This window comes from Pelecanus crispus, chromosome 5, assembly GCF_030463565.1.
Source record: "Pelecanus crispus isolate bPelCri1 chromosome 5, bPelCri1.pri, whole genome shotgun sequence".
Classification (NCBI taxonomy): Eukaryota; Metazoa; Chordata; class Aves; order Pelecaniformes; family Pelecanidae; genus Pelecanus; species Pelecanus crispus.
The window spans coordinates 2,982,285-2,997,356 of NC_134647.1; the positions used below are offsets into that span (position 1 = coordinate 2,982,285).

At 40.2% G+C, this 15,072-nt stretch overlaps 1 protein-coding gene across 1 annotated transcript; it reads left to right on the plus strand.

The window, feature by feature from the left end:
• Window positions 1–517: 517 nt before the first annotated feature.
• MMADHC (metabolism of cobalamin associated D) lies at window positions 518–14,863 on the plus strand. The gene is made up of 8 exons (XM_075710231.1): window positions 518–551; window positions 874–924; window positions 3,534–3,678; window positions 3,934–4,151; window positions 6,650–6,755; window positions 8,039–8,169; window positions 11,260–11,346; window positions 12,707–14,863. The coding sequence occupies exons 2-8, from the start codon at window positions 916–918 to the stop codon at window positions 12,899–12,901; spliced, it is 891 nt and encodes a 296-aa protein (XP_075566346.1). The 5' UTR covers window positions 518–551; window positions 874–915; the 3' UTR covers window positions 12,902–14,863.
• Window positions 14,864–15,072: the final 209 nt, after the last annotated feature.

Sequence of the window (15,072 nt, forward strand, 5' to 3'; positions counted from 1 at the left end):
GAAGCTCCCCTTCTATTTTCTTCAATAAAAACACCCCCCACACACACCTTTTATTCATTTTCCACACTGTACTCCCCGGCCCCAGAAAGCCCCAGCCGAGGGGCAGCCCGGTCTCCATTACGTGACTGACTCCTGGTGCACCCAGCGGGTACTGCACCGCTGCTGACAGGCGAGGCGAGGCGAGGCGAGGCGAGGCGAGGCGAGGCGAGCCGGAGCCGGAGCCGGAGCCGGAGCCGGAGCCGACACCGCGGCCCCGAGGAGCCCCCGAGGAGGCCGCCCTGAGGGGCCGCCACAGGCCGCTCCCGCGGGGCCGAGACGCCGCCGCCGCCGCTCGCCGCCGCTCCCCTCCGGGCCGCCTCCTCAGCGCCTCATCCTCAGCCCCAAGCAATCGACCGCCGAGCCACTCGGCCCGCCTAGTCTCTGCTCTCTGGCTCCGCTAATCGAGGTGTCGGTGGATCGGCTCGCTCGGCTTGGGGACGGGCGGGGCGGGCGCCCGTGGCGCGGGTGCGCCGGGGGGGGGGACGGCGGCCGGCGCCATTTTGCAGGAAGAGGTGAGAGGGGCGGTGGTTCCGCGGTCTCCGGTGCTCCCTCTGGGGCGGCCCCGCCGGGCTTCCTTCTGCCCTCCCGTCGCCTGCCGCCCCCTGGCACTGGCAGGTTGGGCGGCTGGGCTTGTAACGTAGCGGGCAGCGCCGCCGGTGCCTTGTGGGGCCGTTGTTGGGGAAATGGGGGGCGGCCCTGAGGGGTGGTCGGCCCCGCCGGTCCGGCCCCGCAGGCGGGCTGAGGGGCTGTGAGGCCGCTCCGAGGCCGGGAGGTGCGCGGGCGGCCCCGCTGCGACCGGTGCCTCGGAGGCCGATGCGTTCGCTTCTCTTCCAGGGGCAGCCGGGCCCGTAGGCGAGAGGGAGCCCACCGTCTGCAATGGCCAGCGTGAGTAGCGCGGATCCGCCTCCCCGGCCTTACCGCCGTAGCGGCCCCGGTCTCCGCCGGCCTGCGGTACGGGGCTGGCCGTAAGGCCGCCCCTGCGCCTCGTCCCGCTGAGGAGGCAAACCGGTGCCGTCGAAGGAGAGCAGTTCTCCATGTCACGAGGGACGCTTGCATTTTATTTCCCCTTTAAAGCTGTCTTTAAACCGTTGTACTTATGGGGGAGTCCTTGATAAAAACCTCAGACATGCCAAGGTGCTTATGGGGGAGTCGTTGATAAAAACCTCAGACATGCCAAGGTACATTTTTATTAGAAGGCAGTGGTGTTATTGTCCTTCCATCTACGCTTTGGAGGCCAGTTTCTGTGGATATCGTGGCAATAATCCAATTGAGGATTAAATAGGATCTGTTTTGCTTTGCTTTGTTTGTTTGCTTTTTAATGTCATGAGTTAAGCTGAAACACTCAGGTTCACCAGAGTACTTTCAGACTAAGAATAAAACGCCCTTTATTGAGTTAGTCTTGCCACAGAGACATGAGTAACTTACTGATTTCAGCCGTATTTTTTCACTTGTGTAACGCTAGGCATGTAAATATTTGCAGAAGTCAGCTCAGTCAACATATCTGTAATTAATGCTAACATTTCCATGTTAAGTGATCCTGATGATAAGAAAAAAATGCTCTTTTCTTGTAATTATGTCAGCTGTAACTGTTTACATCTGTTTTATCTGTAATGTAATCATTATACAAAAATTAATTTCAATAGTGCTTTTACATAATAGAGGGGAAAAAAAAAAACATTTAAGTGGAATCAGCAGACTTGTTGTTACAGGAACCTTATAAACCTAGCGGTGTTTTAGAACCAGATAGCTTAAGGCCTTAACTGTAAATACTTGATTGAAGTCAAAGAATCAAATGCACCTTTATGCATTTGAGTCTTCATGATGCTGGTAGAACTTATTAGATGTATGTTTATGCAGAGGTGGTATGTAAGAAACTGATGCTTACTGGCTTAGGTCCTGATACTTTGAATCAAGTTTTTATCTTAAACATACAGATGGTACCATTTTTCCCACTTTTTTGAAGTAACCTTGTTGCATACATGTTCAGTGTACACATGCACAAACTTTAACGGAATCAAGAACACAGCACTTAAGGAAAATCCTTTTATATCAGCTTCTCAAAAGAATTTCTTCCCCTCACCTGGGAAATAAAGTTTTACAAAAGCACACATGCTATGGCAGGTGGGATTTATATTTTCCAGTAATGCATGCTTTTGTGCAGCTGTAGTCAGGATTATTAGTAGTTTTGTGCTAGAGTTAAGTAGTCTTTAATTTTTTTTAAATTACACTTAAGTTTTGAGTATATGATTGGTTATTTTTCTCTTACACGTGTGTAAATGCATCAGAAAAGTTGTCAGTCTGTTTTTAAAGTATAAAAAATAGATCAAGCTTCAGTTTAATCACATCACCTGGATATTTCTTTAAAAAAATCAAAACAAAACACAAAACCAACAAAAAAACCCCAGTAATGGTTGCTGATATTACTACTTAAGGTACTGTCATTTGGCCTCAAAGCTAATCCTCAGGGTGAGGAGCCATTAGCTCTTCAGAGCCCTGCTGTTGAGCCCATTTGCACGCTCAGGAAGATAGCGTTGCATCACTTTCTGTTTGCTGTGTGGCTGAATCAGCTGCTGATTGAATCATCTTCAGCAACTGCAAGTTGTATTGACATTACAACTCTGTGGTGGGAAGCAGATTTTCTGGTGTATTCCAAGACCACGGAATTCATAAAGGCTTTATGGCTTATTGGCGTTTTCCCCGTGATACTGATCTGTTTGCAGTAACACTTGTTTGTAAATACGGGAATGTGGGGAGTTTGCAAATCTAAATAACACTGGCTGCACTAACTTAAGTTTTGCACCTGTTAAATGTTTATGGATTTTGAGAGCAAAAGAAAGGTGAAATTACCATACCTACCTGTTTTGATATGCATATCTCCCTGTATAGTTCCCTGTTCGTATGTCTAATTTGCTGGCAAAGAAATATATGTGTAAGCACATGTGCATGCGTGCTTCTAGACGAGAGCTAGGAGACGTAACTGGAGTGATACTATCTTGTGTCTTTTAAGAAGTAGGAATATAGGCTGGCTAACCTTTGTGCTAGCCTAAAAGGCAAATGTCTTGGATATCAGCATTTACTTAATGAACGATATTTCTAGGTATTTCTGATTATCAGTCCTGTGGTTGAATTGTGGCAGTCGTGGAAACAATGACATGCATGGAAATGATGATGGAAACAGTCCTCATCCATAACTTAGTTTAGGTTGTGGGGTTTCAGTGGTACTATTTAACTTTCCAGTTTTTTTCCCTCACATGAGAAGGCCTTTCAACAAGTGTTTTTGAGGCTTTTCCTTTACTTAGAATACTATTACTGGTAAAATACAGAAGTTATAACAAAATACTTTTAAAACTTGATTTTACAGAAACACCGTTGATCATAATTAAGCTTGTAATTTAATTATTGAGTGATGATTTCTCTTGTGATCCATAAAGCTGTACTTAAACTAGTATTTTTGCTAGCAGTATGTAATACTTATTTTGTTTTTGTCTTCTCAGGTGCTCTGTAACAGAGCAAGATTGGTCACCTACCTACCAGGGTTTTATTCCTTAGTCAAAAGAGTTGTAAATCCCAAGGCTTTTTCTACAGCAGGTTCCTCTGGCTCAGATGAGCCTCATGTTGCTGCTACACCTCCTGATTTATGTAAGAAAAAGCAAATTCTTTTTCTTTGAATTCATTGTGCTGTCAGAACGTTGCACCTTGTATAAACTTGGGAATTCTGAAGTGTGCTTTTTGTGTCAGGGCCCTTACTTTTACTTGTGCGCTGTGGTTACTTTGGTTATATATGATTGCGGTCAAATACAGGTATTTGTATGGGAGAGGGTTTTTTCCTTCCTTTCCCCCCCACCCCCTTTCTTTTTAGATGTGGTGACTAAAGCAAGTCCTTGACTTTTGCAGGTCCAAGAACTGTATGGCCAGATGAAGTAATGGGTCCGTTTGGTCCTCAGGACCAGAGATTCCAGTTGCCTGGTAACATTGGCTTTGACTGTCACCTAAATGGCACTGCTTCTCAGAAGAAAAGCCAAGTTTCAAAAAGTCTGCCTGATATATTAGCAGAGCCTTCAGCAAGTGAAAGGCATGAATTTGTAATGGCACAATACATAAATGAATTTCAGGTAAGAACAGGCTTTTTCTATGTGAAACTGATATTTCCTGTCTAAGAGAAACATAACTACTCTCTCTTCCTCCTGAAAAAAGATATTGCTGTTTTTCTGGATGGTTTTGAAAGATGAACTTCAGCTGGGGCGAGTGAGAGATTACATAGAACCTAGCTGAAGTTTATTCTTTTAGGAGAAAGAAATATTTCAGGGTGTGTGGGTTTTTTTGGTTTGGGTTTGTTTATTTTTTTAACTAAGTGCTTAGTGAAATAGCATTTTAGTAATGACTTAATTATATGGATATGGGAAAGGAAAACTTCAGTTTCAAAACTTGCTGTTTACCAAGTCTCACCATCTTTTATCAAATGGAATTGGTAGTTTCTTCAGTATTTCATTTAATGGATCTGGACATACATAGTTTGGACAGTGTTTAGATCGGCCTGCTTAGTTCTGACAACCATTGAATTCACACAGGAAAAGCAGATCGATGTACCTCACAATGAGACTGCATTTTGGCGATGGCAGAGCTTGCAGCGAGTCAGGTGCATTATTAACAAGCAGCAGCTTGATAATTGTGAGCATGATCGCAACATTTCAGCAAATGCTTATTGCTACTAACTGCTGACTCAACTTTCCAGGCTGTCTGAGTTTGTGACATGCTCAGACTTTGGAAGTCAGCTAGCAAATCTCCATTGTAAAAACGCTGTATAGTGTTTTTTGTAAATGTAGCGTTGTATTCCAAAGTGTTCAGAAAACATAAGCTTCTGGTGAGCTTCCCAGATTCGGTTTTCAGCTTGTGCAGATCATACTTTCTATTAAAAGCCTAACAGAAAATTCTGGTCTAGTTCATTTAGTGCAAACTGAATGCGTGTCAGCTTTCTAGCAAGATTACATGTATAATAAAATGCCCGGTGCAGTTGTTGCTGTCCAAAATGGAAGGGAGAAACTGGAAAGAGCAGAGGCAGGTTTTGCAGCTGGTATTCAGAAAGTCAACAAGAATCAGCTCTGCTTCATACCAGTGGTGCTTAGGAATCCGTGAACAGCATTTAGCTAACAAAAATGCTAAACTGCTCATCCTAGGAGAGGACCCAAATATATATACAGGAACCTCCCATAGGTTGCTGCAGCAAGCAGGAGAAAAGCTCACTGCTGCTGAAAGCTCATGCACCAGTCCCTGAACCAGCCAGAGAAATGGCAGACTTCTGACCGCTGCCTACCCGAGACTGATGTGTTAGATTCATCTGAGCAAATGGGCCTAGCAGCAGCCTCTCAATACCAGAAAGTGATACTGATCTTTGGAAAATGGCCAGTCTCTTGATGATAGCATGCCTTCTAAGCGTATGTGCCGTGTAAGTGGTGTTTAGCTGGCTAGAGTGGGAGTAGTAGACAAGAAATCACAATGAATCACAGTGTTCTAGTAAGTGTCCTATAGTTAGGAAGAAAAGCAGTTTACCAGCATAACTGCATGGTTTGTCAGGCTTAAAAGTACCAACTGATCTGTCCCAATGACTTTGCAATCATAATGCAAGATATATGTGGAAACATATGTATTGAAACTGCAGTTAATGTCTGTTGTTTGTCTATGGTTGTGTTTATTTTTTTTGCTGTTTTTTGTTGTTGTTATTCTTGAATGTTAATTTCTAGAACAAAAAAGCTAGCTGCTGTGGTTTTAGTGCAACAGTTTTCTCTAGGGAGAACTTTCAGATACAAACAGGTGTTAGGTAGGACTTAATGTACTACTCAGTGTTGTAATTTCAGTCTTACAGAAACTTACTGAAATTCCTTGTAAATTATGGCATAGTTAGAGCTAGAAAAGCTGTATTAGGGCATTCTACGCCTATTGCTAACAGTTGCTATCCCAAAGAAGACAGCTGTTGTTACTACCTTCTTAAGGGCATTTAAAGCTTAAATGCTATATATTTAATGTACAGGTGCTCCATTTGTAACATACCCACAAGAATCTGGGGGGATGGGGGCGGGGTTTTTTTGGGGGGTGGAGGGGGGTGGTTTTTTTTAGAAACTGTAGGACTAAAAAACTGTAAAGAATAAAAATGCTGTTATTGGAAAACTCTTCTACTTTTCAAGCTACAGCAGCAGAAGTTGAAAATACTGATAGTTCAGAGCTCTAGAACTGTTGTGTAACTTTAAAATAAAGTTTTATTCTGGCTTAAGTAGTGTATGTCTGAAATCTATCAATTGCTGCTGTATTGAATACTTGAGGCCATTGTTTCAGAAGGATAGTTTTCAAAAACTTCTGTATTGGTTAAGGCTTTGAGATAATACAATAATACATAAAGTGTAAAATTTCTGCATAGGTTTAAGCAATAGGTTATACCTGTATCTGTTCCACTTCTAATATTTGAAAAATGAATTTTAAGTCTCATTGCAGATGATCTTTCTGCAAAACTGCTTGGGTGTATCAGTGGACATTCAGTGACAAAAACACAGTCTGGTGTATAAAGTTATTCCTGTTACGTATTAATGAATGGGAACGTTACAATTTTCGTTTTTCCCAGGGTACTGATGTTCCACAGAAACAGCAAATAAATAATGCCGAAACTTACTTTGAAAATGCGAAGGTAGAATGCGCAGTACAAGCTTGTCCCGAACTGTTACGAAAAGGTATATTTTCACTTTTTTTGACAGCTAAGAAATTACAACTTTCTAAAGTGTAAAAATATGTAAATAAATGCTTTGTAATTGGTGCCACAGAATGTGTAATAGAAAAGGCTAATCCAGAGTTAACATTTTACAAAAGAAAAATACACACTGTAAAATGAAAACTGAAACATTGCTGTTAACAACACTTTGTATTTCATATAAAATTCAATGCCATTTCAGTCCAAGATCAGCTGGGGCAGGGAGTAACTTTCAGCTAGTTCTTTAGTGTCAGGTAGATTCTGGAGCTAATTCACTATCTGAAAACCAGTTTGTGACAAAATCACATCTTTTGGCACTGCTTTTTAGTAAAATAGCAAATTGAAATTATGAAACTGCTGAAAGCATTGCTTTTGTATCTTCCTTTAATTTTTTCAAGAAGGAAATGATTGAAGTTAAATTGGAATAAAACCTAATCTTGAAAGTGATTTTCTGAAAGAGAGAAGAGGCTGAAATCTGGCTGAAATCTTGGTCTAGGTGTTGAAGAGAACAGACTTTTCAGGGAGTAAGAAAGAATGAACCTTTTGACTTTTAATTTTGGAAAGTGCTTGTTCCTCCCACACTGAAAACACGGCTCCATGAAGCCTAACCGTGACTTTGGTGCTTCACGTGCATTCCTGTTTGTAGTCCAGTAGATGATGTAGAGAAGGAATCATGATGGCTTTGGGCCTTTTCTGCCCCAGAGGAAGAACTGTTACAACTCACGCCAGTGGTACGCTACTGATACGGAGTCTTCTGTCATGTCCTAGGAAGTAGATCTGAGCCATTTCTACTGAAAGATTTAATGTAAAAATCGGTGTGCACCATGTAATGTGGCTTAGCCAGAAAATAAGGGTCTTCACGCCTTGTGTGTGTGAAGAACTGTGTGGTGGTCAATTCAAAATAGTAAAATATTACTACACTTGGTTCATCTTTGCAAAGAAAGGCACTTGTTTGCACGTTCTAAAACATGCAGAGTAGTGGGGCGTTTATCATCTTGCGATTAAATAGGAGGTCTTGAAACAGCAAACTCCATTGCCCAAGTTGCTTTTAACAGGACCTTACCAGGATGCGCCGATTTCCACAAAAGCAATGTCAATTTTTCAAACCAGCATGCTGTTTGCTGGATCTGATGTGAAAAATGCACGTGTATCTTGGATTTAGATGAAAGGCAGGCTCTAAAGTGGGGTCAGTAATTTGTCTAAAACTGGAAAATCATAAGTAAAATGTAAAAGCAAGCCATAACGTGCCGGTTTCGCTTTTTTTAGACTTTGAGTCAATGTTTCCAGAAGTGAATGCCAACCATTTAACAGTGTTAACTGTCACCCAGAAGACTAAAAATGATATGACTGTCTGGAGTCAAGAAGTGGAGGATGAGAGAGAAATGCTGTTGGAAAATGTAAGTAGCTGACAGCAGCATCAGCATATTGTTGTTTGTAGATGAATCTTCTGTGAACTGTGTCTGTATGTTGGTCCATTGCTAGCTCTGGTAGTAATATACTCTATTACTTTTTCGAGCATTTTTGAGCTAATCCTATGTTCTCTTACTGATAAAATGGAGATAACTTTTTTCCAGCTTTGTAGCTTTTTGACTACCCTACGGGACGTGTCTCGTAGAACTATTAAATTCTTTATAGTGGGGTGAGTCAAAGTATGCTAAAATGTTGTAAAATGCTACAGTAAATCAATGAAGATACTTGATTGTTGCCCTGTTGCAGTTAGAGCAGCAACTATTTTTCTCACCTTATTTCAGCTTTAGTGCAATGCATTTTGTAGGATTTCACTGCTCTCTGTTTTTCTGTGATGTAATTGAGATTCCAGTACAGAGTCTGTCAGTGAGTGCATCCTTACTTGTAAAAAAGTGGTTGCTCTGGTTTTTTTGGGTTTGGTTTTCCTTTTTTTTTTTTTTTTTTTTTTCCCCATTCTGATCGTAGGTATGGTTAATGCTTTTAGCCTGGGTATCAGTTATATTAATTACAACTTAAATCATCCTCACGAACTTTGTCTCTTGTTCTGTTGCCGCTAGAGGTCTCTCTGAAAATCGCTTTATTTCACATTCTTCAGATTTTTTTTTTCTGTGTGTACTCCAGCAGGTGTCAGTGTTCACCACTGCTGGCATTCTTTTCTTAGCACCTCAAAATACATCATTTCTCTATATTATTTGTTATAATTTTTCTGAAACTAGTAAAAATCATCCTGTGGGTTTTTCATCTGTATTGTGATGGTTGTATTTATGTTTAAAAATAGTCTGGTAATGTCCTTTTCAGTCCTGTGAATTGCAAATGTGGTCTGTATAAAGCAGTGCAAGGGCTACCACAAAAAAGGAAGAAGCAGTCTGAAGGATCATCGTAAAGATTGCACACAAATTAAAATTCCCTTCATTTTAGTGTGTTCTTCTCTTTGAATTATTTATGGTCTGTTGGCCTTTGGCATTGTAATCTGGTCTAATTATATGTTAATTGGCATCTTTCTTCCTTGTCCACCTCCCTGTCAAGTCTAATATAGTCGTTGCAGGGGTGTTAGGATGTTGGATGTAACCTCCCGGCCTAAAGGTTACTAACAGCAAATTCACAAGAAAATGGTCTGTTTGTTGCTTCATAGATGGTTAGAAGTAACCTTAAAAATACTAATTTAATGTGAGAGGCTTGTGCTAAAGTAATGAGGGTTATGTACAGCCAAATCTAAATGTTTACAGTAGTGAATCTCGAGTGTTTATTAACCGCACTCTTAAAGTAATTGCTGAGGGGTTGTTACAGCACTGGATCAAAAGATGTACTGCATCAGAAAAAGCTGTCTTCAGATGGCTTACATATGTTTGTGACTTAATTTACAGTTGAAACAGTTACTCATCAGAGCCATCAAACCTCAAAATACAGAACAGATTACTGTAAAGGATAAACTTCCCTTATTTTGGACCATTAAGGGCCTGAAGCTGAGTAACTATAATAATATTTCTCTAAATTTTGTCAAACCTTGAGCTGCGAAGGGCACTAATTATAGAAGCCGATCCAATTTTTGTAACTGAAAATAAATAAAGTATTACATTTATTCTGAAGTTAGAAATACTTCTTTTTTATGAGATTAGGGAATTTCTTACACGTTTTGAGGAAGCTACGTGAATTCTGTTTGCACTGTAGCTCAGTGTATTCAGTTGTGTAGATTTTTGTACTTGGATGTGTTTTTCTCAGTGCGTGAATGGTTTTAGAACGCTCGCATATCTCGACTTCTTTTGTGGTTTTTTGTTTCTCACTCACCTTTGCAGGTTTCTTCAGAAGTTTTCTGTGGGCCCCTGCTGGCCCTTATAACAAGGGTTGAAAACTGCTGGTCTGGGTGATTAAAAGCACGTAACTGAGGTCTCCTGTTGTTGCTGATTTATCTGTGGGGGAAAAAGCATGGTCTGTAATCTGTAGGCTGTGTAATTACTTTGTGCCCTATGTTGTGATGTCAGAATACAGGAGCACAGCTTTAAATCTACCTGGTTGAATTTTCTTCTGTATCTGACAAACAGGTAACTGTAACTCAACACCAAAGATTTAAAAAACAAACAAACAAAAACCCCAACAACAACAAACAAAAAACCCCAATCCCCAAAAAGCCAAACTTACTTTCTCAAATTAGCTGATGTGAAAAGTTTGGGGGGGGGGGGGAAGTAGATTCTTTAAGCTGTCTCTTCAGAGAAGGGAGGTTTCTGATGATGTGTTACCGAACAGGGAACTTCTTGGCATGTTGCTTAATTGAAAATACTATTTTCAGGAACATCAGCTGGTGTGCTCCGGTAGAATTGAAAGATGACTTAAAACTTTGGTTGTCAAATAGTGGGGGAGTTGGAAATCATCATTCATCCTGACCACCAGTCCATTGCAACAAGAGACTTGGTGTAGGTTGGCGTAAAAGTCAAGTGCTTATGGACCTGTTTGCTATCATGATGCAAAACTAAAACGTTCTTTAAAATCATTTGCAGTTCTACATTTGTAGTGCAGGAAGAACTACATAATACCGTCCTGTTGGCTGAGATAAGACCTTACAGCAAAACTATGTTTTTCGTATACTTACAAAAATATATTTAATGCTACATTTAGTGTCAAATTTGTGGAGTTTAGGTGAGATCTGTAAACTCGTGGAAATAACACAGAAATACCTGAAGTAATGGTTGACTTCTTAAAGAGGATGACAGGTATGATTGCAATCTGCATGAATAATCAAAGCAATTACATTATTCCTTGTACAAGCTGTTAATCCATTACTGACTGGCACAAGGAACACTTTTAAATCTCATGATTGGAGTAGTCTAATGTATGCCATTAATTCTAATCCTCTTAATATTATTAATATTTTTATTGAAAGTATGCTGAATTTCTCACTTATTAGTAGAGGCCAAAAGAAATCTGTGCTTGTTCATTTTCAGAATATTCTGTGTGTGTTCTGATGTGTGTATATATGTAACAAAAATCTCACTTGATATCCTTCTTTCCCTTTATTTTCTTTTAAGTTCATCAATGGTGCTAAGGAAATTTGCTATGCGATTTGTTCCGAAGGCTATTGGGCTGACTTCATTGATCCATCCTCAGGACTGGCAGTAAGTTATGTGCTGTGCGGAATATGCAACGGACGCTGCTACATCCTAACTAGCAGTGGTATTTGTATTCTTTATGGGTTAAATCCAACCTTTTCCTATTGACCAAAAGCTGTTACCATAGGATAGTTCTTTCATAAATAAAGATAGGATAGTAAACCTGGAGCCAGTTCCCATACTGTGTCAGCTGTCATTGCTGTTGGCAGTTTGGAGAACGTTGTTCAGCAATGAAGTTGAATTTTAGATAACTGTAGAAGTTTTATTCCCAAAAGCTCTTGGTTACTGCACTGGTTATATCCTCCTGAGGTAACTTGGTAGTCCTGACACCTATTTGTGTAGACACAGGGTTTTAAAAAGTCTTTTTGCACTAGTTAATGGTATCTTTGTTACGTAGAAAATATGGATAGCTTGTTCCTATTAAACAGCGTTGGCATTCATTATCAGATTACACCAGTTCTCTGGAGGACCTGACAGTTTCTTACCAAGACATCTGTGAAACAGAGTCTTAAAACTTACAAGAGAGAACTGAGAAAGCTTCTGCCAGAGCATGAGTGTATATGTGTTTTTGTCTAAGAACTGTTAAAATCGTATCATAGTTGAATATAATCATGGCAAAGCTCAGTTTCGTGGGTTTTTATTTAAAAACACTATGAAAGGCAGTGATTTCTTGTGTCAACAGAGACAAATAGGTTTAACAGGGGATGCTTATAAGGTGAGCAGGCAGTTGAAGGTGTGTGTAGTGCTTAAAAGCTTCCCAGAAATTCATGCATCTAAGGAATAGTTACGGATTGATGAAAGTAGGGTTCTGTCTTTGGGCTCCAATTCAGTAGTAACATCCTCACCGACAACCTGTTCATCAGGAGTAGGCTTTTGATCAGGAGCTTCCTCCTGAGGTAAAGCAGCTGAAATACCCGTTTCCAATTTACACACATTTTTGTTCCTCAAACAATCTTTCTTTCTGTGGGGCTTGTTGAAAGGTACATGTCTTATTTTTGCGGTTTCACAGAAGGGTTCTGTCCTTAATGCCTGTAGAAGTAGGAGAACCTTTCCAAAGCACTTGAGGTTTTTGTATGTATGATTGATTAGACATTCAAACACACTGATACACCTTCAGCGTTCTGTCAGTGACAAAGGGAAATCTTTAAAATGGGGCACCAGTAGAACCAGAGGTGCTCTGCTTAGTTTCCTGTGTAGATTTCTTGAATAAAACTGTACATAAAATTTCCTCCAGCAGGTGTAACTGGTACTTCTGGGCTTAGGTTTTGTTTTAAAAAGAGGTAGTTCTGATGTTTTAAATTACATTTTCCATTTCTTGGAAATGTTCATGTGAAAAATTCTTTTTTTTTTTTTTTTCCCTACCTAGTTTTTTGGACCTTACACAAACAACACCCTGTTTGAAACAGATGAACGCTACCGCCACTTGGGATTTTCTGTTGATGATCTTGGCTGCTGCAAAGTTATTCGTCATAACATCTGGGGTACTCATGTGGTTGTAGGAAGTATTTTCACTAATGCTGAACCTGATAGCCCTATCATGAGAAAACTAAGTGGAAACTAGCAGTCAGCAGGGTTTCACAAGTTCTTACAACCTTTGCATTCTTTTACTTGATGATTCTTTCTAAGCATTGTCAGGAAATGCCACACTTTAAAGTATTCTTCGATAATAAAATAGCTGTTATTTATTTTAGCCTTTGTGAATATGTGTTCACCGCATGTGACTTAGAATATTAATTGTCAGCATTCAAACAGATACCTTTATGTGCCACGTGAATTTTAAGCTGTGAGTTTCCTTCATCTTGAATGAGTTTAAACATACATGTACATAGCTATGTGCATATCCTTTTTTAATATTATCTTACAAGCCACACTTCTTAACCATTTTGTCTTTCAGTGTCTAGCAGCTCTGTGCTCTTAGTATTAAAAATCCTGATCCACTGAAGTTTCTAGGAATTTTGCCACTTACTGAAATAAGTAAGTGGCAAAAAAAAAAAGTGAAATAAGTAATACAATTGTTCTCCCAGAATATAGAACTTAATAAAAACTGCAGAAGTTAATGCGGGACTGATCACTCATTTGCTGTTCTAAAATGAGAGTAATGAGGTAAGCTTTCAGTGGTCTCTAACTACAAGTAATACTTCAATAGGGAAGTGTTCACTCAACTGCTATATCCAGAGACTCAGTAAAAAGTCTTAAATTACTCTAGAATCAGTCATCTCAGTGTTTTTTGTCTTATGTTGCTTGTGATTTTATTTTCTCAGTGTTTGCTAAATATATTTAATTAGTTTATCTATGTAAATGTAATTTAAAGTTGCTTTTGTAACTTTCTTAGGTCATTAAATACATTGTGGAGAAAAAAAAAAGATAATAGGGCAATGCTTGGATATCATCATTGTTTTCCTGTACTTGGATGCAATTTAGAATTGTCTCTGTGTAATTTTGAAATGCCTGCGCAAAGAGCAATTGTGATCAATTATTGCAGTTGTGATCAACTATAAAAATATTGGAACAGGAAGGTTTCAGTAAACTAGTCGGTCTCTTCAGGTATCATAAAACCAGTCAGGTCAGTTGAAGTTACTGGAGGGAGAAGAGTGAAGAAAATTCAAGGCACCTGAAATTCCAAAGCTCTGCCAGCTGCCTCACTACAGAGACTAACTAACAAACTAGATTTTAATCTCGTCGCAGGCAGTTACTGGGGCCATTTGTTCATACACCACTGCGGTAGCTGCGCCAGTTCGTGTAACAGTGGGAATCCATCGGTCTTGTCTCAGTCAAAATTGAGTGCAACTTTTGTCTGGATACCAGCTGCACAAAATGAGGATCTGAGAGGTTTAGCTTCCTGTCAGATGCTAGGAATTTTAATCATTGTGTCTTTTTCCAATGTTAACTAACAATTATGGGTGTAAACCTTGTTCTAGGTTTGTATACTACTTCTGTTCCCGGCTCAGGGTCTAAGCCAATTATCACCAAAGTCTTTTTATTGGCTTTAATGGGTTTAGAACCGGGTCCTTTACCAAGTGCCTGTATCTGTCCTCATTAATGATTGCTGCAAGCCCATAACATTGCTGGATCACGGAGGTGGAAGTGAGGACTTTCTGCTGGAGAAGTGAGTGCTGTCTACTAAATTCACTCACTGAGCCAGCAGTGCGGAGGTTATCTTGCTCACCTGCCGTCGTTGTCATCGCTGTTGGCTCTAGCCTGCGCACATTCCAAGGGTGAAGTGTATGGCTGCTGAGGCAGGATTTATTTGTTTATCACTTTGTCATGGAATTTGTGCTGTATTTCCAGAGCCCAAGTTCTTGACCTCCTCTCTCCTGTCCAAGAAAGCTGTATCACTTCAAAATCTTTTATTGGTAATTTTTTTCTCTCATTCTCCTCAAGAGGATTAAAAAAGCTTGAGAAGCTGCAATGTGTCTTGTCTGTTTGCAAAATACAATTTTGCGGCACACAAATTAGCTCATTTGATAGGAAAGCGTTAGTGTCTCACTGGACAGTAGAGTACGCTTGTGGAGAACTTTGGATAAGTATTGGAAAAATACATTCTGTGAAATGGTTCACATATATTGTAACTCTGTTGAAGACTCTTGATGCCATCTTTTCTTCAGGTGACTGCTGTACTTGCCCCTTTGTTTTATAAGGGGTGGGAGCTGTCGGGCAGCTATCTAAATAAAGCTTGGGACATGAGTTTTTGAGGTTTTATCCTTTAAAGGTTTGTCCTGGAAAGGGCTTTTA

What these genes read in the sequence shown, in the direction of transcription:
- MMADHC (XM_075710231.1), top strand. An exon ending in TCCCGAACTGTTACGAAAAG is followed by an intron (nt 6,756 to 8,038) that starts GTATATTTTCAC and finishes CGCTTTTTTTAG; the next exon opens with ACTTTGAGTCAATGTTTCCA. An exon ending in ATCCATCCTCAGGACTGGCA is followed by an intron (nt 11,347 to 12,706) that starts GTAAGTTATGTG and finishes TTCCCTACCTAG; the next exon opens with TTTTTTGGACCTTACACAAA.